The 23,997-nt window shown below is 42.7% G+C and overlaps 1 protein-coding gene across 26 annotated transcripts in view; it reads right to left on the bottom strand.

Annotated features, from left to right (window-relative positions):
• The window catches only part of ADGRL3 (adhesion G protein-coupled receptor L3), a 489,498-nt gene that overhangs the window by 203,829 nt on the left and 261,672 nt on the right, over positions 1-23,997 (bottom strand). For all 26 annotated transcript variants that reach the window (XR_010360855.1, XR_010360854.1, XM_064416867.1 and 23 more), the window contains one exon: positions 5,284-5,393. Coding sequence is in view for 24 of the 26 variants with exons in the window: in XM_064416867.1 (XP_064272937.1) it covers positions 5,284-5,393 (110 nt within the window). In the remaining 2 variants the exon portion in view is untranslated. The remainder of the gene's footprint in view (positions 1-5,283; positions 5,394-23,997) is intronic.

Genomic DNA, 23,997 nt, shown 5'->3' with positions numbered 1-23,997 from the left:
AAGAACTGTATTCTTGGGAAAAGTGGTCTCATTAAACTGTTTTCAGATTGCAATTTTGTCCCATCTTCCCCCTTCTCTCTCCCTTTCTACCAGCAATCTTAGAGCTATGAAAATATCAGTTTGCTTTCTAGTGCTTGTATTCTCTTAAAAATGTCATTATTCAATTATCTGTCTATTCACTGGCCCTAAGGTCCAGCAGAGCAGATATTGTGCACCTTCATTTAATGTTTTTAAATGCACTTCAGTCCACTTGTGATACAATAAAACTTTATTGAATTCTGTTCCCACACCACACTTACCATCCCTCACTTTTATTGATACGTGAGCCCATCTACTCTTCTATCAGCAATAAAAGGAATATTTCTAGCAAGGCTATGACCTTTTCTTCCATCACTACAGCAACTGGGAAATGTGATTTCAGGTTCCATGTTTAAAAAGAAAAAAAGGATAAAATATGCTCATGTGCTGGGTTGTTTTTTTTTTTCCCTCCCTTCCTCTTGTTAGTATTAAAGAAGGAGAAAATTCTCTGTAAGCACCAGAGATGAGTGGTGCCTTCACATTAGCCCACACAGAAAGAAACAGAATGGAAAGAAAGAACAATTCATCCTTCCCTGGAAGCCATAAGCATTTTTCCCTTGCAAGAAACATCCCTTTGAACAATCTCCCCAATATTAAAAGCTGATGGAAGGCTGGTGGCCTGGCTGTGAGGCAGGTTATCATCACAGTGGGATATGCCATGCCTGAGGCACCCTCCTGCTGCTGCCATCCTTTCCATCAATGCAGCAATGGGCTTGTCCTCACTGAGTCACCACCTTTTTGGCACTTTGCCTTATCCCATAGTTTAAATTTTCCAATTCCCTGTTAAAAAAAAATAAACAGACTGCTTCTGAAGGACAACAGTGCACAAGTTATTCTGTGACCTCCAAAATCTAGAGCCTAAGAGAACTGGGAGCTCAGGATAAACTGAAGGTAAATCTGACTCAGATACACCTAAATCCTCTTTTCAACACTGTGCTGGATCCTCAGGAGCCTGTAAGGTTGTCTCTTCAGGGAAATGAAGAGAAGAAAGCATTTGAAAATACCTCTGGTGCTTTCAACTCATACCACTTTCAAAACCCAAATAAAAACCAAACACAGACAATCCCCAAATTTCAGTCTGAGCCAGTGGTGATAGCTGCTCACATGCTGGAATTTCCCCCTCTTCTGATCTGAAGTGCCACCCATGAAGGGCAGTGCCACTGCCATGTCCTGCGGAGCACACGTGCTTGAGAGAGAAAAGGGAGCCTCAACTGGGTTGTTCACTCCATTCCTCCTTCTCCAAAACACCTGCAGAACTACTAAAACATGGATGGCTTGAGCTGCCAGGTGTCACATACACACAGAGGCAGCATTAGCAAAAACCAAAGGGTGGGTTTGGGTTTCTCATGTTGTTGATAGAAAACGTGTCTGATGAGAGGGGCAGCTCTCCCAACACCGCTGCTCCTGCAAAACTGGGCTCTCTTGCTGGCCACTGGTCTCATGTATACAGCTTTGGCTAAAACACTCGTCTGCTTTCTGCGCTGGCTCATGAGTAAAACAGGAAGGCCTTTAGCACATTAAAAAGGTGAAATAAGAAAAATTCACTCCTAGATGTACTGGCACCATGACAACAGGATTGTACAAGCACCAGAAGATGATAGTGAAGTGTTTCTGCAATGAGAGTGTTGACCCAGCTTTACAAAACCACCTCCACCACTGCTGTTTCCATTACCCATTTAACTCTGCTCTGTAAAGGGAGAAGGGCAGAGGGAAGGAATGCAGTAGGAAACAACAGTGTACTGGATCAACCACCACTGAACATCACCACGTCAGGTTTCTCATATTCACACATAGCACAAAACAGCTCAGTCACCTCTCCACAATGAAACATGTCCACAGCTCTGGCAATGGCAGACTGCAGGTTTGCAGTAGTACATATTCAGTTGAAAACCACGGAAAAGCTCTCTTGGTCAGTAATTATTAAAAGCAAATTCAATTTAAGGAAACTGGAGTAGTAAATTAAATATTTCAGAAGAAATGGGGCAGTACCTAAAGCAAGTGTTAAGAGCAATACATGCCACATGCTAAGGCCTGGTTTGAGAAAGACAAAATTATTTGGATGATTTTTTTCTGATACCAGAAAAATAGGACAACTGATGCCACTGAAGCCTGACAAATTAGGTCTGCTATCTTTTTATCTGCTGATATCACCTACTTTTCACTGTCAGAGGGCAACCTAAGAAACCCAGCTGTCCTGGAATGACTGTCCATTCTAGTAGAAGGCTTTAGCTACCCAATAAAGCAACTACAGGATCAGGAATTATGAGGAGAGGACTGGGCTATCTGCATAATCATCACTCATCTCGTTTCATGGTGAGAGTAACTGTAGCCTCATAAAACTCCTTGTCAGGGGTATCTAGTGAACACACAGGAATGCAGTGTGTGGCGTAATGTAAAGGACATTTTAAAATATATGAACTGCACTCACAGAGGACACTTGGATTTCCCCCATCTGAGAGGAAAGGGAGAACATTTCCTCTAGAAATAAATAATAAAATCTCAAGAGAAGCAAATTAACAAATGGAGTTTTAAATCTTCCATATTTTTTCTTTGGGGGAGCATATACACTAGCACTATACTGAGCACAAGTGCCTAAGGTCAGTCCTAACAACATTTGTTAGAGATGACTCCCAAACCCTCTCCTCTCGAGATGCACACCCTCCCTTCTGCTGCTCAGCCAACACTTGGGTAAACCCACTCTCTGTCCATGAAGAATAATTTGAAACTGTGAGGAGTAACCCATCCAACCAGACAAAGGCAAGCTGGAATTGCCCACAAGTACAACTGCCTGCTGAACTATTAATTCCTTTATTATGCAACCGAGGTGTTCCTTTAGCAGATGGCCATATGGCAGACCCCACCACTCACCAAAGGCTGGCTGCACAGGGGCTGAGGCATGTGGGCTCAGTGACAAGAACTGACCTCTGACAACAACAGGGCAGAAATGAAGGAACAGATTTCATCCACCAGGAGTGGCTTTGGTCCAGACATGCCTTTGCTGACCTACTTGCCCAGAGCTGAAACCTTCCCCATTGATTGGATGGCTTTCACTTATGGGACACTCGTGGGGCCCAGGTGGGGAACATCTACCAAGTTCGTCTGACAATTCTGAGGGAAGAAAGAGAGCCAGCAACAAAGCCAGGCAGAGACTGAGGCAGGAGAATAATAAAATGGAGCTCTAGGTTTCCCACTCCATGTCAGCATACCAAGGGACACAGTTTGCCTAAACACAACTTAGTTCACTGGTGCTACACTAAGTAACAACACATGAGGATTTGACCCAAAATTTCCTAAGTAACACACAACAACAACCTCAGAAGACCGGACCCTATTTTAGCATGTGCTTGCCCTTTGTCTTCCCTCCCTAACTCTGCTTACAGAGGCCCTATATTTGATTCATAAAGAACTGGAGGAAACAGCCATCAAAGCTCCTACCTTAATTGCAAAAGCAGCATGTCAGTTGTCATCCTTCTCCTCCCTACATTCAGATCATTAAAAACACTCAATCCCTACTGTACATTTATTTTTGAGCAACCTCTCACAAGAGTTATTCTACTTCTTGTACACAGGGCCCATTAACACTTTGGGGTGTAATACTGACATATTGCCTTTCTCACAAGGCACCACTATTCCTCTTTGTTTTATGTGCAACAAAGGCTGTGGAGGGGTACCAGGTAATGACTACTGCTTTACCAGCCCAGTCTCTGGAGAGAACAGCATACCCTCATGCAAATCATAAATCACAGGGAAATACAACCTGCTGTGATAAGTTGAAACCAATCTTCCCTAACCCTTTCCATGCACAGTGTTGCTTCTGAAATGAAAAGCCTCATTTAGAGTGGAATAACTCTAAAATATAATTTGGAGTATATTCTGCTTCACAGGGTAGATCCTAAGCCCTGATGTCAATCTTTCCATGAGTTTAATAGCTCACCTCATAAAAAAGCATTCCATCACTGCATTTAGAAGCTTCACAGTTTTGTTTAGAAAAATCAAATATGGACACACTGAGACTGCTGCCAGCAGAGTATCCCAGTTCCTCAACAGAGAGGTCCCCTTTACTCAGAGAGGTGGTCTTGGAGTTTCACAGAAACCAAACACCACACAGTCTTTCCAGGCTGTGGCAGCAGGCAGGTGGCCACCTCCTGCCTGGGGGATGGGGACCACCCCAGGGGTTATAAACTCTTGTTTCCCCTCTGGACAGGGTGCCTGCCATTGCTCAGCCACGTCTGCTCTCCTGCAGCCCACGCTTGAGGCAACAAAGATGGTCTTAGTCCTCGAGCCAAACTCTGGGTTTCAGCAGATTGATGCCTCCTGCTGCGCTCTCAGTACAACACCGTGGGTTGAAAGCTCACATTCCCATACCTGCTTTATTATTTTAAGAGGTGTGCTACAATAAGCTTTGCCCTGCTCAAACAGAAAACCTGGAAATAGCGCTGTTATTCACCACTCAGGTCTCTACAACTGTTAATAAAAAAGTGCACTTCTCCTGTTATCATTGCTATTTCCTTTTTCAGGTACGCTCTTTTTGGCAGTAGGGCCTTAACTGCATGTAACAATTTGGTTTCTACAGAAAGCAAATTCTGAGGTACACAATGTTTTGTAGCTCTGAATTTCCCGCTTGGCACATATTGCTGTCATCTAAGGTGACTGGCTTTCTACCCTCAAAAATTCAGTCTGAATGGTTTGCCTGTAATTTGCCTTCGTAACGTCAGAAGCTTATAAATTAGTATTTTTCTACCATCAAAAATCAAATTACCCAAAACAATAGCTTGCTACCTCCTTGGTGATACAATACTGTATTTAAGGCACTTATCAAATGCCACCGATTACTTGGATATAGGTCAGTCAAAGCACACTGCTGTATGATTACAAGCATAAACCTCTGTAAAGAGAAGCTGTAAGCCAGCAATAGTGCTTCACTCCTCTGGTCTCCTTTCTCTAATGGGGTTTCCCAAGTGTTTTCCAAAATATGATGTGTCACTGTTATGCTGTACAACATGGGAGACATTATTAGGATATTTTTAACCTAAGCACAAACCTGACACAGAGAACCATTTTTCATATCTTATCAGCTCAGTCTCATATGATGCACATGGTCTGCTTTACTCGCCCTTGAGCAGCAAGAGACAAGCTCAAGGCCGTCCCAATCTCCACAATAAATCTCTACTGAAATAACAAGTGCAAATATATCAGGATACATACTGTAAGGGACACACTCATACTGCACTTCCAGGTACTTGTACGTCCCGGGGCACGGGTCTGGGAACACATCAGGGCCGGCAACAACCGCACACTGGGTCCGATTACTGCATCTGGAAAGCAACAAGGATGAGAGTCAGAAAACAGGCCAGACAGAAGGACAGGTCAAGAAGCTGGGTGACCCCTGAAGTATCAAAAAGCTGCAGGAGCCAGGACTTCAGCATCACCTGGGGAAGCTCAGCACTGAGCACACAGAGGCTGATGGCAAACTGACATCTTCATCAGCTTATTAGCAAAAGAGAAGAGGCATGGTGGCACAACCCTTCCCCTCCAGGAGGTATTTCTTTAATACCAGCATCCTCACAAACAAAATGCAAGGACTAAACCAACAGTGATGACAAAAAATAATCATTGCATGTTTTATAGCAGACATAACAATATGTTTTGCAACATTTTTATCAAGTGTTCCCACAAAACCAGTTATCTTGTAAAATACTCCTTAAGTCAAAGCAAAAACTAGAAACAGCAACACTTGAGTGGGAGGAAAAAAAAAATCACCAAATAAGCTGTCTAAAAACCAAAATAATGTTTTCATACAAGGCCTGTTAGAGAAACTTCCCAGTCTGATCATTCACAAGATAACACCCTTACATTAGGCACACATGGCTAAGCTTTATTCCATCATTCTGCCCAGCATGGATGCACCTCCTGAAATGAGGTACTTGTTCCAAAAAGCTTGTTCTCCACGAAGAAGACAGAAGGAACTGACCCTGCCTGCTGCAGTAAGCATCTTTCATCTTAAGAGCACACACAGAGGTTGGGTTCTGCAAGCTGCCCTTCCTGAGGCATATACAGGTCCATGGGTGACTGACTTGTGCATGTGTAGAAACCCAAATTTGCCTCTGATTTAATGGGACAAACACCTTTAATGTACAATTGGTGATGCAAAAATATTTAGCAAACATTGATTCTATAGGGAAAAATCTTCTGCTTCTTTGTTTGTTTAAAGAAAAAAAACAACAAACAAACAAAAAAACCCAAAAAACAAACAAACAAAAAAAAAAAAAAAACACAAAAAAAAAAAAAAAAAAAAAAACAAGAGAGAAATATTATTAGTTTTTGTTTTTTCTGCTTTTGCATGCCAGAAAGAGACTTCCTAAGGGCTAGAACACTGCATCTATTTTCTTGAGGATTCTGCATCCTCTGACATGAAATGGGACCCCTGACCCTCCTGCTCTTCTGGCAGAAGCTGAGACATGCAGCACAGAATTCATTTAGGTCTGCAGTGGAAATGCTTCATGTTTACCTGAAGCTACAGTTTGTCAGCCTTAATGCGGATTTTATTTGAGCCTGTAAATTAAAATTGATTCATTAGCAACAGCCTTAAGCTCCATAATTTCTTTAATTTTATGGAAAGAATAATAAGAGCAGATACGCTTACTCATCAGGCTGAATACAAGATAATCCAGAGGGCTGGGACATTCTCATGTTTTCTAGCTGAAAGACAACAGTTATCACAGCAAGTGACTAGTTTTGTTATACAGACAGAAAAATAATTTTCTTAACAATAAGATAACTGTCCTCACCCATGCTGGGATATCACAGGTAGCTCGGACCATGCAAGTGGGAAGTTTTCCAGGAGAGGCTTTGAATATCATCCAAAATTTCACTTTCAACAAAAATCCTTTACTGGGCTCAATGTGCCTTTCAAAAACCAATTTCACTGGTCTAATCAATAGTCTTCCTGGCTGGAGGGACAGCACTGGCCACATTACACAGAATAACAGCAATGGATCAAAGACACCTTTCAAAATCACAAGTAAAGATCCAGAATTATGAGGAATTGGAGGTGGGAGAGGAACAAACACATTTAGGGTTCATCTGTGTTGTTTTTTATTTCTGTTTGCAAGGAAGCATTTGCTTTGAATGGTCAAGCATTTCTTTGTGGGTCTTTCTTTTTAATGCAAGAATTTGGACACATAGAACAGAAGTGAAAACACAACCTGGAAAGTTGTCTGTTAACAGCACAATTTTAACCTCCTTAAATGCATGCTACCTTCTGCAATATCACCAAAGAGACTAAAAGCTTCATGACACAAGGGCTTGAATGGGGAATGCAGGATGCTCAGAAATGCAAAAGTTTTTCCCCCCACTCTAGGACATCCTGAAGCCCCTCTACACTTTCCTGGAATGGGGGATGGCAAAGCCTACCAAGCACAGGAACTTTCAAAGAAAGTGAGATTAAATTATCAGTGCCACCTTGGGGAGGAAACACAGAAAACCAAATTAAAAACCTTCAAATAAAATCACAAATACTACATGGTGTCAGAACCTTGCTAAATTAACTAAAAAGGGGTTCATATTAAAAAAAACAAAACAACAACAAAAATGAAAATCGGTGGAATTCCTCTCTTTTTCACACTCCTTTCCTATGGGCAGCAAAACTCAATCTGGCACTTGACATTTTGAGCTTCCTTTTATCATCCCAGGGTGAAACACACACGTTTCTCATTCCAGCACACTTAAGGGATGATGGCAATTTACACTAAAAAACATAGGAAAAAACCTAATGCCTCTTCAATGAACTATTACTGTCAGACATCAGGTTACGGAAATTTTAACGGGAGAAAGAGGTAAAAATCACTCATCATTAAAGCTCTGGTTGCTCTGCTTTTGCTCATGCATTTTATCCCTTTTACAACAGCTTCTTGGTCCCTTCAGCTTTGTCATATTTCTTTCCAGACAGATTAAAGGCCCAGGTGACACTAAGTGACATGCAAAAAGTGACACAAGAAAGGAGATGTGTAAAAGATGATGAATCCGTAGCCTTGAAAATGACAGGGAGAAAAACCATAATGTACTCATGCTATACTCCATTTTCAGCAAACCAGGCCATGTGCTCTTCCTTGTAAATCACAGGATTTTACACGGAATCTTGGGATTTCTTGGCACCTGGGTCTTGGCAATACTTGCTCCAAACTCCTGCAAAGTTGTGAGGCTTAGTGCTGGGTACTGTCTGCCACTGCCCACCCCACTCCATTCCCCCTCCCTTCTTTTTTCTTTTTATTTTTTCTCTTTTTTCTTGAAGGAAGATCTTTGCCAGCTACTGGAGGTACAGTTTGCAATGAGAACCAGCACTGCAGCAGCTGGTGTGAAGCTGGTAAGTAAGAATCTGTCTCCTCTACTGGGCAATCACAGAAGCACCTCCCTTTGCTATACAGTAGCTCTGCATCATGCTGGATTTATCCCCAATATTGCAGGAATGGATTGCATTGCTGGCTTTAGCATAACTTTAGCATAAACCCAAAAAACTGCAGCCACCTTTTTCACACTCATCTGTATCTCTTATTACTGCATTTACACAAGCACCTTTTATTTCTAGCACTGATTCATCAACTCCTTCAAAGAAAACCAGTTTTCTTTCCCATCACTGTCCTCATGCTACAACTTTTCCACACAATCCTTGGCCTCTTGGGGTATTTCCTCATTCTCTGTATGTTCTGATGCCAAGCAAACAAGAGAACTGTGAGAGGACTCTGTGAATTTAGGGGACCAGATAGACAATTTTATGCTATTAAAAAACCAGCTTCCATTTTATTAGTTGGTCCAGAATTTTAAAGGCAAATGTTCTAGAGACACAGCAGAATTGAAGTAGCCCCTCAAGTGGTTTTAATTCACCTTGTTGTTTATTATGAAATCTGACAAGAAATGTACAGCCATATTTTTGTGTGTGTGTTGGCTTGTTTTATGCCATCAGTCCCCTTTCCCTCCTATGCCCTGAAGTGCAAGGTGGGCACATGAGTAAAGACACTGCTTCTCAAAGACCCTCTCCATGTCTTGGGCCACCTCCATAATCGCTGCTGGGATTTGTGGACACTTTCCCTGAACCAAGAGTGTCCACTCAGCTCAGCAAGATCAACCAAGAGACCAGAAACCAAAGCAAAACCCAAGATCAGCATTTTCAGCCCAACTTGAGACACCAATTCCTGTCTGTTCCTGTATGTTCAGGAAAAGAGAATGCTCCAAACCCTCCCAGAAGTCAGTCCAAGGTACTTGGCAGCCTTTAAGCATCCATCATCTCATAAACATAAGTTCGTGTTATTCACATCTATGTTTTGGAGAGGAAAAACCACCCTACTGGGAAAAGTGTAAATTGTTGCAGTTGCAAGATTATTAAAAAAACCCAAAAACAACAACAACAAAAAATAAAATAAAAAACCCCACCCAAACAAAAAACAACAACAACAAAAAAAACCCACCCCCCCAAAAAAAAAAAACAAAGAAAAAAAAATGGGGGGTTCCCTATGCATTCTTTCCAGCTGCTTATTCCTACTTGTTAAGACCCCCATTTTGTGTTTCTCTCTGGATATGTGGAAAAGTATTTAATCTAAAGCAAGGTGTCAATCCAATGTAACAAATACACTGTAACAGAAAACATGGATTATTTTTGCAGAACTTCTCCCAGTTCCAGTGGAAAATGACTTTCAGGAGTTTTAATGTGAAACAGGAATAGTATTTCATATGTCATTTGTTTTGCATTTATAGGAGTGGGACTGAAGGAAACATTTGTGCTCAGGACCAGCTGCAGGGCTCAACTCTGCTTACAACTCCCTGTTCAGACTTAAACTAAAAACAACACCAAAACTTCATTCCCCTTCAGCAAACTTCCATTTCTTCTCCCTGGAAATATTTTTATGATTTGTAAGTGACAAGGTCATCTTGTAATAACGAAACAGAATCACTTTAGATGTAAACAGCTGCTTATTTCTGCTGTGATATCTTTAATTTTTTTTTTCAATGCTGACATTGTTAATATATTTATCAAAAGACAAAGAAAAGAAAAAAATAGTTTGGCAGTTTATTTTCAGGCTTTCCAGAAACTTTTAAAGTATAGACAGGTCAACAACATCAGACTAGACGTGTCTGGGGCAATATGTTTGCCAGAACAAAAATGCAAAGGCAGCATAAAATAAAAGATCAATCCCAAACAAGAGTCTTTCAGCATTAATCATCACAGGTGCAATACCAGCAAGTCCTCCAACTCCCCACCTAGGAGGGGACCAGACAATAAAAGCCCTAAACCATGGAGGCAGGCACCTGTTGTCCTAGGGACATCAGGAGAAGAGCAACAAGAATCCATGCACAGCTCCAGAACAAGCCTAGAGGCTCAAACACTGATTTCACCTCCAAACACTTTTCACCCTCCATGTCCTTATCCTCCAGAGACAAGCCCTTCAGAGATGAAGCAACAATTTCCGCAACACACAAGCTCCTGTGAACACGGCACAGTGGAAGCTACTCCATGGGGAAGGCACCTGCTCCCTCTGAATCCACAGATGGTCAGAGTCCAAGCTGGGTGTTAAACACCCTGAGGATGGAAAACTTCACATCCACAAACTTAGATTTTGTAGGGCAGTACTGAGCTGCCACACCCAGCCCATGCTCTGCTAAACACCTCATAGGTGCTCATAGCTGGTGCTACCATCCACCTATACCAGCTTCCAACAAGGAAGCCGAATGCCCACGTGTGCCAACCAAACCACTCACCGGCGTGGCAGCACCGCCTGCCAAAAAAACAAGGCAGTCTTTCTCTCTGCCCTCAGCTGAAACACCAACTTTACACAGACTTTATTTCTTTCTGCAAAGACAAGGCAGCCATCATGTGCCCAGGCACGCTAATATAGCCAAGACATCAATATCTAAGCCTCTTCCTCAAGGTCTATTATGCTTTTCTAATGGTTTTACAGTAACAGACAGACTTAATTCATTATCCTTCATGGCAATGCTGCAAGACATTCTTTTTCTTCCCTGGAACACAAAAATCTCCTCTCTGGATGAGTGCTTTAAGAAAGAGGCTGTCACAGCAAGTAAGAGTGTGTCCTCCCCTGTCAATATATGATATTTCCAAATCAGCCCTTTAGGAAGAGCCAAGAGGAAAAAAAAAAAAAAATTTAAAAAATAATCCCTGGAGAAAATAAACAGGAAGCAAAGCTTCTGAAGTATCACTAAAAAGTGGAGCTCACATGATGGGTTAAAAATAAGGAGTAAAGAAAAAACAAAAAAAGACAGCAGAAAAGGGAGGCAGTGGAGAGTAGAACTGTAAGACCCTCTAAAAGACTTGGGTCCAGCACATTTGCTTTCAGTAATGTGCTGCACAAAAACAAAGCTAAATCCCCCACCTGTTTAGCTTCCAGAAACAAAGAATTCCTCAACAGAATCTTTTTCTGCCTCTGCAAAACCTTAAAAGCAAAGCATCTAATGACAGGGAGATGAAAATCCAGTTTCTCTAGCATTTTTTTCATTATGAATGGGCCTTTTTATTGATCTTTCAGAGCACTGAGAGGCTGGCTTTCCAACCTCTGCTGCAATATAATTATCTGTGGTGTTTAATGCTAGCACAGACGAGTCCCACTACACAGTGCATTTTGTTGTTTTATTGACAGGTTTTAATTATCCAGGTGCTAGAGCTGTCAGATAGGCTGCTTCTTATGTGATCAAACTAATACAGGATGAGGCAGAGCACTCTCATTGCAGCCTCACTGAGTGCCTCTGTGCACAAATGCCAACAAGATACATTTAAACTGCTATGATTATTGTAAAATCTTATAAAGCTTGATGGGAAAAAGCGTTTTCTTTCTATAGCTCCAACCTATTTAATTCCCCTTGTTATTACTGTATATTGAGCAAAGGAAAATGGAAGGAAAACAAGCCTCCAAAACCACCCCAAAACCCTAGCCAGCAAAACACCAGAAAAATCTTGCAGAGCCAAACCAAATATGAGCTGCAAAGGTCACCAAAGGGACTACCTTGATATGTTATAGAGAGCCTGGGAGCAAGAAGGAAAACAGGTCCTGGAAACAAATTAAATACCAGTTTTACAGACTAAAAACCAAAAAAGTAATTGCAGTGTTTCAACTCATTGATAAGGCCCTTAAAATTTAACAACAGGCATTTAATAGCAAATTCACAAGATTTAAGAGTTTTTAATAAAAATTTGGGGCACCCCTGAACACGGTTTATCTGCTGGGCTGCCAGGGACCCCCCAGGCCAGCAATCTGAGGCCTGGGGCAGGACCTGCCAGTGGGGATGATGTGATTCATCATCAACCTCCAAAGGACAGTTCCCCCAAGCAACAAAAGCTTTTTCCTCTGTGCTTTGTCATGTAATGTCTCTTACATTTCATAGTTTCCTTGGATTTCCTTTGCCCCATTTTCTTGCAATTAGCACAGTGAGGAGAGGAGGTGGAATCCCCAAAGGCAATGAGTGTGCAGGGCAACAGGCAAGCCTGCCAAGCGCCGTGCCCATGGGCCAGGATGCAGCACCCTGCAGCTACAGGAAACAAGCCTGGTGAAAGAGACTCTCATCCTTAAAGCAAGAACCTCTGAACAACAATGTGCCCCAGCACAATGGGTGTATTTGGAGAAAGTTTGGGTCAGCATGGAAAACAGATCTGCACTGAGCACATCTCAAGCAGTCACGGTGCTGCTCCAGCTGCAGGGAGATGAGGACACAAGCAAGGCCAGGTTTGCAACGCAGGCTAACATTACTGGATGGTCCTCAGGGCTAATCACCACACCAGCCAGGCCTTAACACTGTAAAGCTCATCTTTTAAAGAACTACATCTGCCCTTTTACAGGTACTCTAGTTTTTCCAACTCCCATAAACTTCTGTAGCAGCCTAATAAAAAACCACTTTACAAAACACTGTTGGGGTATCTGGACAGAAGAGCTAACACCTAAAACAAACCAACCAATAAAAGGTTCATCAGTTTAGCCAGACTTAACACTAGTTAAAATAACTGTGAACAGAAAACAATCTGGTTTTTAATTTGGGCTAGGAGGTCAAATTAAAGGCTAAGGGAGATCTGGGCTGAATTTCAGCTGGCACTCCACATTACTTTGTCTTCATTGCCATTTTAACACAAGTCAATGCGAGTTAAAGCCCATTTTTTTCTTCTTTAGTGCAGCTACCCAAAGGTGGGATAGCCAGAGCAAGCTGAAATAGGTTACTTTCTCTACAACAGCTCTAAAGTGTGTTCAGACCCTCAGTCTACCATTGCCTGCCTGTCCACTGAGCCTGCAGCCCAGGGAGCAATGATCTGCCTGACACCAAGGGGCTGCAACGCTGCAGCACTGTGAGGTACAAACCTGCTGCTCAGCACTGGCTGAGCAGGAAGCAACTTTGAACATGAACACTTAGAAGCATTTTTAATGCACTAAGAAAAAAAAATCATAAATAAACATTCCACCTATTTTCAAAGGAAAATCCGGTATTACTTTCACCGTATCCCTCTTTGCTCATTGTCACGTTACTGGTGCCATTTACTGTCACCACCCAGTGCCCCCATCCCAGCCACTCAAGAGCTGCTGCAAAAGACAAAACTGAAATCAGAGAATATTGTCTCTAAAGGGGCTGAAGTAATCAGTATGCATGGGCTGGTAGGTTTAACGTATTAGCCTTTCACCTCTGCAAATAGGGTTAAAGAAAGGTTTGGGGCCAAAATAATTTGTACTGCACTCCTTCTCAAATTTGACATAATAACTGAATGAAACAAAAATGAACATGTCCAAACAGCACAGAAGGTCAAGGCTGGGCAACTCCCTGATGAACTGAAGAGTGAACCAAAGGCACACAGGCAGTTCTGCCTCTATAACCCAGAGCAACATCTCTCCTCATTGCTCTTGCCAATAGCATGGTACTGAGGTGATTTTTAAGAAAAGGTCGATAGATTTTAGTTTAGGTGGCAATTGGCCCTCAGCCTCTTGGTGGGGGGGAGGGAAGCAGCAGAGTACAGAAAGCTTCCTGACCAAATGAAACACAGGATCAACATGTGACAGGTTGTGACTTTAGCACCACGGCTAAAGCAGTTCAGACAAAAAGATAATATTAGTGTGTAAAGAAACAGTCTCCAACAGCCTGCCACATCGTGTGCTATTAATACAGCATCTGTTCATGGTCCCTGATTTTGTAGAGCACCTCGTGCAAAGGAGACTTGGCCATCTCTGCGCTTCAGGCATTAAAGCAAGACAAATAATAATCAGAAACAAAATGAATTTTCTCAAAAAATAATCCTGAAATGAACTAAGCATGTTATTCAACATTCAAAAGTGATTTCTTTTTTTTTATTTTATTCCAACACAACCAATGCTGCCTCTTTGATCTTCAGCCCAAAGCTTGAATAAAGGAAGTCTGCACTTTGATTTTAAGCTCCAGAGAAATCAGAGTGTCACAAAACCTTCATACGCTTCCCAGCTCTGCATTGCCCAACCAAAGCATATTCAGAAGCAAAAGCTAAGGGGGGAAAAAAAAGCCAAATATCAAATGTATTGAAACCGCAGTTGTGAAGTTGCTCAAAATGTCTAAACATAGCACTGAACACTTTGTGGCTGCATGCAGCAACATAGGAAGGGATGGAAGGAAGCATTTTTAAAAGCATATGTCCAGCAGCTCCAGAGAGGGCTTCTTACACTGTGCTCAGCACTAGGCTGACTGAAGTCTGATCACACACCTCTACCTTCTCACAGCCCCATTCCTTCCACACTTGTCCTTCCCAGGACAGTTTTCAGCACATCCATCGCTACATATGCCCACCAGCTCTTCTCCTTCCTCGCCCTCTGGTCACCATCCGGACAGGGACACAACTTGTTCATTACACACCTCATCTGACTTTAAAACACATGTTTAAAAAAACAGAGATTTGGCTAAAAAAAACTCCTTTGAGAAAAAGTCTGATAGGAAAAGGGCCTCTGAACATCTGCAGGACAACAGCTGGTAGGAACAGAGGAACAGGGCTTCTGCACAACCTCAAGTCTTCTTTGTGATGATGTGGAAAATACTTTGTTAGCAGAGGATTCACTATTTCATAATACAGAGCCCACCTGAGAATTAAGAATTAAACTCGCTGTACGTAAGACAGCTTCCTTTGAGGAAGCTAAACACAAAGGCCAAGTTTTCCAGAAAGCCTCTGCCTCCCACCAGGGCTGGATTCTTCCAAAGAGCTCGGTTCTTCCTAGAGGAGTTATAAAAAGGACCAGCTGTTCAAGCACGGCCTGGGACTCCTCAATTCTCATGAGGAGCAGTTGATACTGACAGCTATGAAGCATTTTTCAGGCAGCAGGCTGTGTCACAGAGTGCCTACTTTGGTAATCTAACCCACAGAGTTCCATAGAGGGAAAAAAAAAAAAATAAATTAGGCCTGCACAGGATTGTATGGGACTCTTAGGTGGGGCAAAAACTGGGAAATCCACATTCCAGAGCATGGAGCATGTCTCTGGCAAGTCAGCTTTAAAATATGTGACTGATGCTGCTCAGACACACTAGCTGAAGTCCAGGGAGATGGATGAAAGGGTAAAGATGCAGGATAAATTCATCAGATGTCTCCATAAATCATTTCTATAGTTAACATTTGTTCTCTGCTTTTCATTACTTACATTTCTAAAGCCACTGGGTGCCTTGCTGCAGTGGATCTAATAAAAAGGAAGATAAATTTTAACATCCCTTTTTGAAACATGTTAAAATGATCTAGCTTTCTTTTGAATGTTAATGGCAAGCATTACAAGAAATACAATGTCTCAAAACAATTCACTTGGGCTGGAAGAGAAAGCAGAGTCTCACTGTAGCCTGGAAATTCACAGCCCTGGCCACCACCCCAGCTGGTTTAAAAGATTTTATTTCTGACCCTAACGTTTTGGGCAGCTTTGTCACCAAAACCTGCCATTGCTTTGCACAGACTCTCTGACTCAAGGGCGAAATTCCATAATTGAGAAGAGAAGGAAATATTTTTGGAGACTGGCAGTTTGGAAAAGAATCTGAGCTGCCTGACAGCTGTTCAGAGACATGGGATGCCAGAGGGATCCCAGTGGAGCATACAGGATTACACCCATGCACACACACAAAAAATCATTAAAGTTTCTGTCTCTAAAGTTTCACACTTAATGAAAGAAAGCGAGGGAGATATCTGGAGAATTATTGGGTTATATTGACAGCTAATGATCCTCCTTCTGCCAAGAGCACACCCTAGGAAACTCACTGGCACTGATGGGGGGACCCACAAAAAATCCAGGGTGTCCAGGCAGTGGGGAGAGGGGGAGCAGGGAGTGATGTCCCTCCAGTTCTCTCCCCTGCTCCATCCCCCGGGGAGGCAGGAATCAAGCAGAGAGCCTGCTGTTGGATGGCTGGAGTTGTTCTACAACAGAAGCAAGGACCTTTATAACCGAGTTTAATCCCTTGCAGGTTAAACAAAATAAATGACTGCACGAGTGAGCAATTAAAGAGCATTCCACAGCCAGCCCTGGAAGAGCCTCGCCATTGATTAATTAGGTTCAAAGGGCCAAGGCTAACCTCACAGTCCCCTGAGAAAGAGACCACTTAGCCCCTTCTAAAAAAAAAATAATAAAAAAAAAATCAGCATCAGCGTTCCTATTTAACACTGGAGCATTAGTTAAACAGCTGCTAAAGCAGTGAAACAATTACTTGGGACTGATCTACATTCAGCTGTATTGTTTTATTACATTCAGGAGAAACTTAATTAAGCTTCTGTTACCTAATAAAAGTACTGTTTCTGCCACGCAAAGCCCTCAAATTTGTCAGTGGGGTTTCCCAAGAGAGCAGAGCTCCCACTATCACATTCCTCCTGCCTGTATTTGAAGGCCAAGAAGAGAGAAGATATTTTCATGCATTAATGCTCCTTGGGGTGCTCTAGCTCTCTCTGCCAGCTGTCACCAAGGTGGAGAGGACCACAGCCACTCATACCTGCCCTGCTGTCTTAGGAGACCTACTGGACATCTGAGCAACATGGTCTGTTCCCAACCACATCATGGGCTAGGTCATGAGTGCTTCAGCATTGCCAGGAGGAAGGTATCAACTATCCACTTTGCTGAAAAAGCAACCTGTTCCTGGAAAAAAAACCAAACAAACCCAAACATGCTCCTGGCCTTATAGCTGCCCACAGGCATGATCCACGTCCTAGGAAATTCAGAGGGTGAACAGTCCTTGACAGGCACCACATACCATTAACAGGGTCTGAGCTGGGTAGCAGGAGTGCACAATCAAGGGTACTCCTGTACTAAGAAAATATGTGAAGAGTTTCACCAGCTCATGCCACCAGAAGGACTTCCCCAAATCATCCACCCAAGTCTGTCTGGAATATTAAGGTTTTAAAAGATTGAAAACCATTTGTTGAAAGGACCACGCCATACATGTGACCCACACTCACTGACTAACTCTGCCCAACTTCTCTACAGGATTACCAGCCACAGGCTACACCCTAACCACCCTCTCCCTAAAATAGTTGTATTGCCCTCCTCCTGCCCTCACAGAAACAGCTCCTCTGCTCTGACTTACCAAAAGATCAGTTTTGAGGAGAAAAATCTGTCCCCAGCTCTGTAAAAGTAATGAAAGCAAGCACTTGAACTGCAAAGAGCCAGACAAAAACACTAACCAGCTGCTCAGACTCTCTGGACTTTCACTGAACTGACTGTGGATGCTCAGACAAACTTTGGTGAGGTAATGGGAAAATTTCTCCCTGGTGAGGGAGAAAACCCAAAAAGTGTCACTTGCTGAGCAAAGGCCATGGCTCAATCAGCTTTTCAGCACTGGCACCATGACCAGAAAATGAACTTCTGAACACACCGACTCACGCCGTGTTTCCCAGCCAAGAGTAACTTGCCAATTGGCTTTTGGCCCTACTGAACTCTGTTCTGGGTTCTTGTGACCCTGAAGTTACTCCTGGATGTTCTAACACATCCAATTCCACATGTGCCCTATTGACATTTATATTTATAAAGCTCCCTTTTCTTTCCAGGAGACAGGCATGGGTACAGAGGTGACAACCACACACCAAGAAGCAGTGACACTGGGGCCCCTGCATCAGCTCAGCAAGTAGCTGTTAATAATGCCATGACACCTCCCAGACTTTAAAATCACAGGAAGCTCTGAAGTCTGCACTGTCAGGACCATTAGTGCCAAGCACATTGGTCTGATGATGCTTGCAGCTACTTTGTCTCAGCTCTCTGAAGTAATTCACTGCCACAGATTCCGTTCTGCGGATCTGAAAGAACAGGATTTAATTCCACAGACAGTTGTAAAGACCTGGTTTCCAACCTGTAGCAGAGCACCCTTATGTTGGTGAAGTCCAAACCTTTTCTCCTTGCAAGGGGCTCTGCTTTTTCTGAATGCTGACTTAAAATCCTACCATACTTACGTAGTCCATATTGCAGTTTGGTTGTAATAAGAGGCAAGTGGGGAACAGATCTCAGGTGCTGAAGCACATGCAGTCAAAGGTGAGGACATCTCAACTCACCTTTGGGGTCAACAGAACTACATATATTCGCTACTGCTAACCCGGATTGCAGTAAAACAATAGGTAACTACATTTTATTCTCTTTGTTAGCATAAACAAGAATTGCTTGTTAAGACACAGGTGGCATCCAAATTCTTCCTTCTTTTTCCCAGTGCATCTATCAAAAGTTAATTCTCTTCCAAATTTTGAGAAGATGAGGCTTTCCCTCATCTGTGCTTTTGGCAGACCTCACCTTACTCCAGGCTTTTTGAAGTGTCATGTGTAAATAGCCAATGCCCCTCCTTGTACTGAATTAGCCCGTGCAGACATATGGACAGGGCTAAGAAAGTTCAGTGTGAACAGACTGACAGAAAAACCCTAAAACATTGACCAAATAGGAAATTTCCTCTGTGCCAGCCAGTCTCATCCTATGTGTCACTCCCTGTAACCATGCAGCCTGGGAAAAAAAAGATGCTTTGGTTTTCCATCTAATGGCTACCCACCTGCTACTGCCATGGGCTGGGGCTTGATCCTGCAGCCTCTGCCTTTACAAATGCTCTGACAACTCTCTCAAAACACCAGCGAGCCTCACCTCACTCACTCCGACACAACTGAGCAAATAAATAATGCTATTTATGCACTGCACACCATTTGTCAACCCATTTGTCATTTCTGATCTTTCATTGCTCATGCAGTAAAACTATGTGGGATTTTATTCAAACCTCCCTTGCAGGTGTGATGAATGCTTTATTTATACAGCAGCATTTCATCTCGTGGAACTGTTACTATGCATATACAAGCCTCTAAGTCCCTGTGTGGTGTAAGCAGAAGGTGTAAAGACAGATGACAACTAGAGGCAGCGCCGTAATTAAAGCCACAGGGGGAACCATGGATGGCTCAGCTAAAACTGGGACATGCTTGCCAGAGAAAACACACTACTTCAGATGAAGCATTCACTCTCCATCATCAGGGAAGGGGAAAAACATGAATCAGTTCCCAAAGACCTTCTTAAAGGTCAGCATGACAATGTCTATCCATGCCCAGCTTATCAGAGCACCCATGACATCAGCAACTGCTCTGCCTAGGGAGCACATTATCTCCAAGCAAATCATCTCCCATTGACTCACCCTGCCAGAATTCTGGTCCAGGACCAAAAAACTTAAAAGGAGACACTCCTACAAATAACCACTTATCAGCCATGAACAAATTCCCTTGGGTGGTGTCTTCCAGTGGCCAAAAGCCCAGACAGGAAGTGGTGAAGGAGCCCCTACTGAGATTTCTGTTGTGAGGCACAGTGACTTTATGGGGGACATTTTTGCTCTTCCACACCACTGGAAGCATGGCACTGACCTCCTTGCTTTTATATATATTTTTACATACACACAGAGACACCTATATATATATACATACATATATATATATATATATACACACATAAAACTTGTATAACTATTTACTGGCCTGGGAAATCTGCTGCCCAAACCTGCTGAGATCTACAGGGTCTCTTCTGGAAGCAAAGCTCCATTACAATGAAGGATGTGAGAACCTCTGTCTGGTTTCTACTCTGCATCACAGCCACCATACTAAGGCTTGACTTGAGCTCACTCGTGCAATGGAGTACACCAAATGTGTCCCTGGCCCTTCATAACTATTTGACACAAGTAGCGCTGCAGTAAAAAAGATCAGCCCTGAACTGATCCCTTTGTTTTCTGGGAGGAACTTCCTTGGTGGTTTTTACTATGTGAGCAGAATCCAATCAGCTCCAGAACGATCTTCCTGGCAGCTCCTGGCTGCTGCAGATAAATCTGCAATATCTATTATCAATTCTCATATTTTTGTGGGTGTGGGGTAAAGCAAAAGTGAGAAAAACAACTATGGACCAATTTCAGGTACCTTGATATCAAACTACTCCTTCCTCCACTTTCTTTTTAAATTTCAAGGGGCGGGGGATTCATACAGAACTGTGTAAATAGGCATCAGACTCATGTTTATTGCCTAAGCAATAGAAGATTAGAATTGACAAATGGAGAGGTTTTTGGAGACACAGATGCTACAATCATTTTAATATAATTTGGATTTCCAAATCAGTAATTACTCTATCACATATTTATAATTTTGTAGATGCTACTAGAAATGCTGATGTCTTTTTCTATGCATAGTAATGAGCAACAACAAGGGCTGTTAATATAAAGCCTGTAATGTTTGTATTCATATGTAAATAGGTTATGTAAACGTTTTAGACATTTCTCACTAAAACACTGAGTTCTAATCTAAGTGGCTCCATTCCTAAACTAGAAAATCGCACTCTGCATAGAAATTGTTTACTAGTCTGTCAGCAAAGCCGCCAAAGCAGTGAGCTGAATTTATAGGGGGATTTTCATGTCCCCATTAGACACAACATCAGAGTAACTGACAAGGTATAAATGCCCAGACAGATATGCAGGTTGTTATTCAGAAATTTGCTTGCATGTGATGTCATACATATTCAGCACACGTGCACCCTCGGCGTTACACATGCACAAGCACAAACACTGTTTTTGAGCACTGAGGAATGCAGTACTGCTTGATTTAATTAAACTAATTTAGTTAAGCTGATACAAACCCTGGTTAAGAGCGACAGAATCAGTTTAGTTTCTACCTGCTCCTAATTGACTTATGATCAAACTGAGTAAGGTACATTAAAACACCAACGTGTGTCTCCAAGCAAGAGTAAATTACACAAATTTAAACCCACAACTTCAGTTAATTCCAAGTGATGCTAGGGATAGAGGAGGGAAAAAACAATAAAGGAAGTGGACTAAAACACTCCTTTATGTGGCAATCATAGGATGGTTTTCACCACAAGATGTTACCATTTTTCTCCCCTCTCCTTCCCCTCAAGCTGCAGTCCGCGTTTGTCCCAGCTGGTCTATGGGGAGCTTGGAGGAGCGGCCCTTGGGGCTTACACAGCCATTTGTAACTCAGCTGGAGCATGGATACACCACCAGAGCACTGTCCTTCAGAGGACCTGCTGTGCCTAGCAAAGCAAACCCCTGGGCCTCTCTCCTCTTTGAGCACCACACTATAACTTGCATTAACTTCAGTGCTACCTGCTCTCAACTCCGTAACGCAGAGGGCATCGCATCTTGAGCCTTTTTCCTTGGTGTCTCTAACAAACCATATCCAGCCTCATCCTTTTCTCTTCTTGATTGCATATATTTGCAAAGATGATTTAGTGCCAGTAAAGGCTTTGGAAAGACAGTTCAGAGACTCCCAAGGCTCCAGTACAGCACACGAGTAACTCCTATTTGTAGAGGAGACAATAGATGTCTTCTCTTCATCAGCAAAAATAAAATGGAAATGACACCAAAGATGCAAACATCCTGCTGTTGCTGCAGCAATTCCCAGCATCTTCTACCATCTAGGGATAGTATTTTCAAGATCAGTTTAGTCCTTTGCTTTTGATGAGGCTGTCAAACACTGCCAGGGGCAGCTACTGGTGTTTTGACCTTGCTCTCTTCTGCCTTCCCTGCTCCTCCTTCATGCCCACTTTCCCTTTGTTCCACTTTGAAGCACTCTTACACCACTCATGGAATGGCATTAACAATGAGCTAGCCAAAGTATATTTACATCTCGTGCAATCACAGCTTTGCTCATCCTGCCCTCTTAACTACTGCCTTCAAGCAAGGCAAAGTAACATCAGTCATGCCACGAAACAACAGGGAGAGAAAAGCTCGACATCCACATCCAAGCACTTGAATTATTGTCATTTCCCTGGTGAACCACAGTGATGTGGGATGACCTGTGACAAACAAGGCAGTTTCCAGTGGAAATTGGGGGCAGGGGAAGGCAGATAGCTCTACAGGAAAAGCATAATAATTTCTGCAGGCCACAAGCATAGATTCTATTACGCCATTACGCCCCTGCCAAGAACAGTTACTCACATGAGTAAAATTAAGAGCACTACAGACTAGGTGAGTAAATCCATGCCCACTTTGTTTCCAAGGACAGAATTTCACCCTGGTAAGGCTCTGTTTGTACAGTGGAATAGCAATATCGATTTCAGCAGTTACTGCAGTCCCCCAGTGCAGGAACACTGAAGTGAATCAAACCCCCTGTGGTTTTGCCCCTGTGATCACCTTTGTGCTAAGGGGTATTGGGATGCCCAGAGCTAAGAAACTGGGTCATAGGCTGCTTTAGATTTTTATCCCCATTCCTCTTGGATGCAATAAATGGTAAGCACTTTCTAGTAATGATGTAAGCGCTAAAACATGGTTGCACCTAACAAAAACATGGGAGCAAAAGTCATTTTCCTGCTCACCTGGAGCTTGTTGCATCAAGTGTAATTTGCAGAGAAACAGAGGAAAATGAAAGTTCCTTGCTCCTGTTGGGGAACCTTCATCTATAAATTTTAGGAAGTAAAAAATGGGCCACATGGCACATTTGATCAGCAGCACTGGTGGTCTGACATCACTGTGTCACTTAAATATAGCTGTACACTGATAAAATCTGATCAGATTTCTCATTACATAACCTGTTCCAACAAGGACAATTATTTTCACTAAATCAGTCCAGTGATCTCACTGGGGGACCAAACTTTCCTCTTGGTTTTCAAACCTGACCTGATGAGTTTGCTGTCTAGCTGGCAGACTCTGCAATAGCCTTGATGCTCAAAATGATACTCTGAAATCAGGGAAGCATCCAGGATCTTTGTGCTATCTAAGAGTGAGAACCTTGTCTGAAGAAGTCAGCCTCTGTCCAAGGTCTGCACAGGGAACAAAGCCAGAAAATCACTTTAACTGTCTCTGTTAGAAGTACCACAAATGATGATGAATCTGGTTTAGTATTTGTGTTTAATAAAAACAATTCTTGCTTCATCAAAACCTCTTTTTGGCATAGCCATAATCAAACTAAACCTATGCAACAACTCCATGAAGTAAATGAGGCTGGTAAGAGAGGACCTGTTCCTGGCAGAGGTTTCTTCATCCTCTCTGTAAAGTCCAGGCAAAATTTACTGACAGGTCTGTGCTGCAATTAGGAGTCCTAGTGGTATGGCACAACTTCTTCCTATGCTGTTAACCAACTGCATTGGCAAAGCATCCTGTCCAGAGCAGCCTGCAGATCCGTGACCACTGGTGTTTTCTAAGGATTCTGCCTCATGTCAGGAAAATCCTATTCAGATTTAGATTCCTGTGGTGCCAATATATCCTTAAACATCTGCTCCTAAGACTATCCCTCCACATTACTTCACAGCATAATTACAAAGGCACAAAGCTGGACTATCCCTCACCACCCACTCCAAATCCTCTCTCACACTGCCTGCCTCTTCCAATATTTCACTCCATTTCAGGCAAATCCTGATTACAGCAACACAAAGGGAATCGGACCGCTTTGTTCAGACGCAGCCTGAACAGACTGAACGTTTGTATTCATCAAGACCTCTGCTTGACTTTTTAATT

This window comes from Passer domesticus, chromosome 4 (assembly GCF_036417665.1).
Source record: "Passer domesticus isolate bPasDom1 chromosome 4, bPasDom1.hap1, whole genome shotgun sequence".
Classification (NCBI taxonomy): Eukaryota; Metazoa; Chordata; class Aves; order Passeriformes; family Passeridae; genus Passer; species Passer domesticus.
The sequence above is the reverse complement of the archived record's forward strand: the minus strand, read 5'-3'. Positions and strand labels throughout refer to the sequence as shown.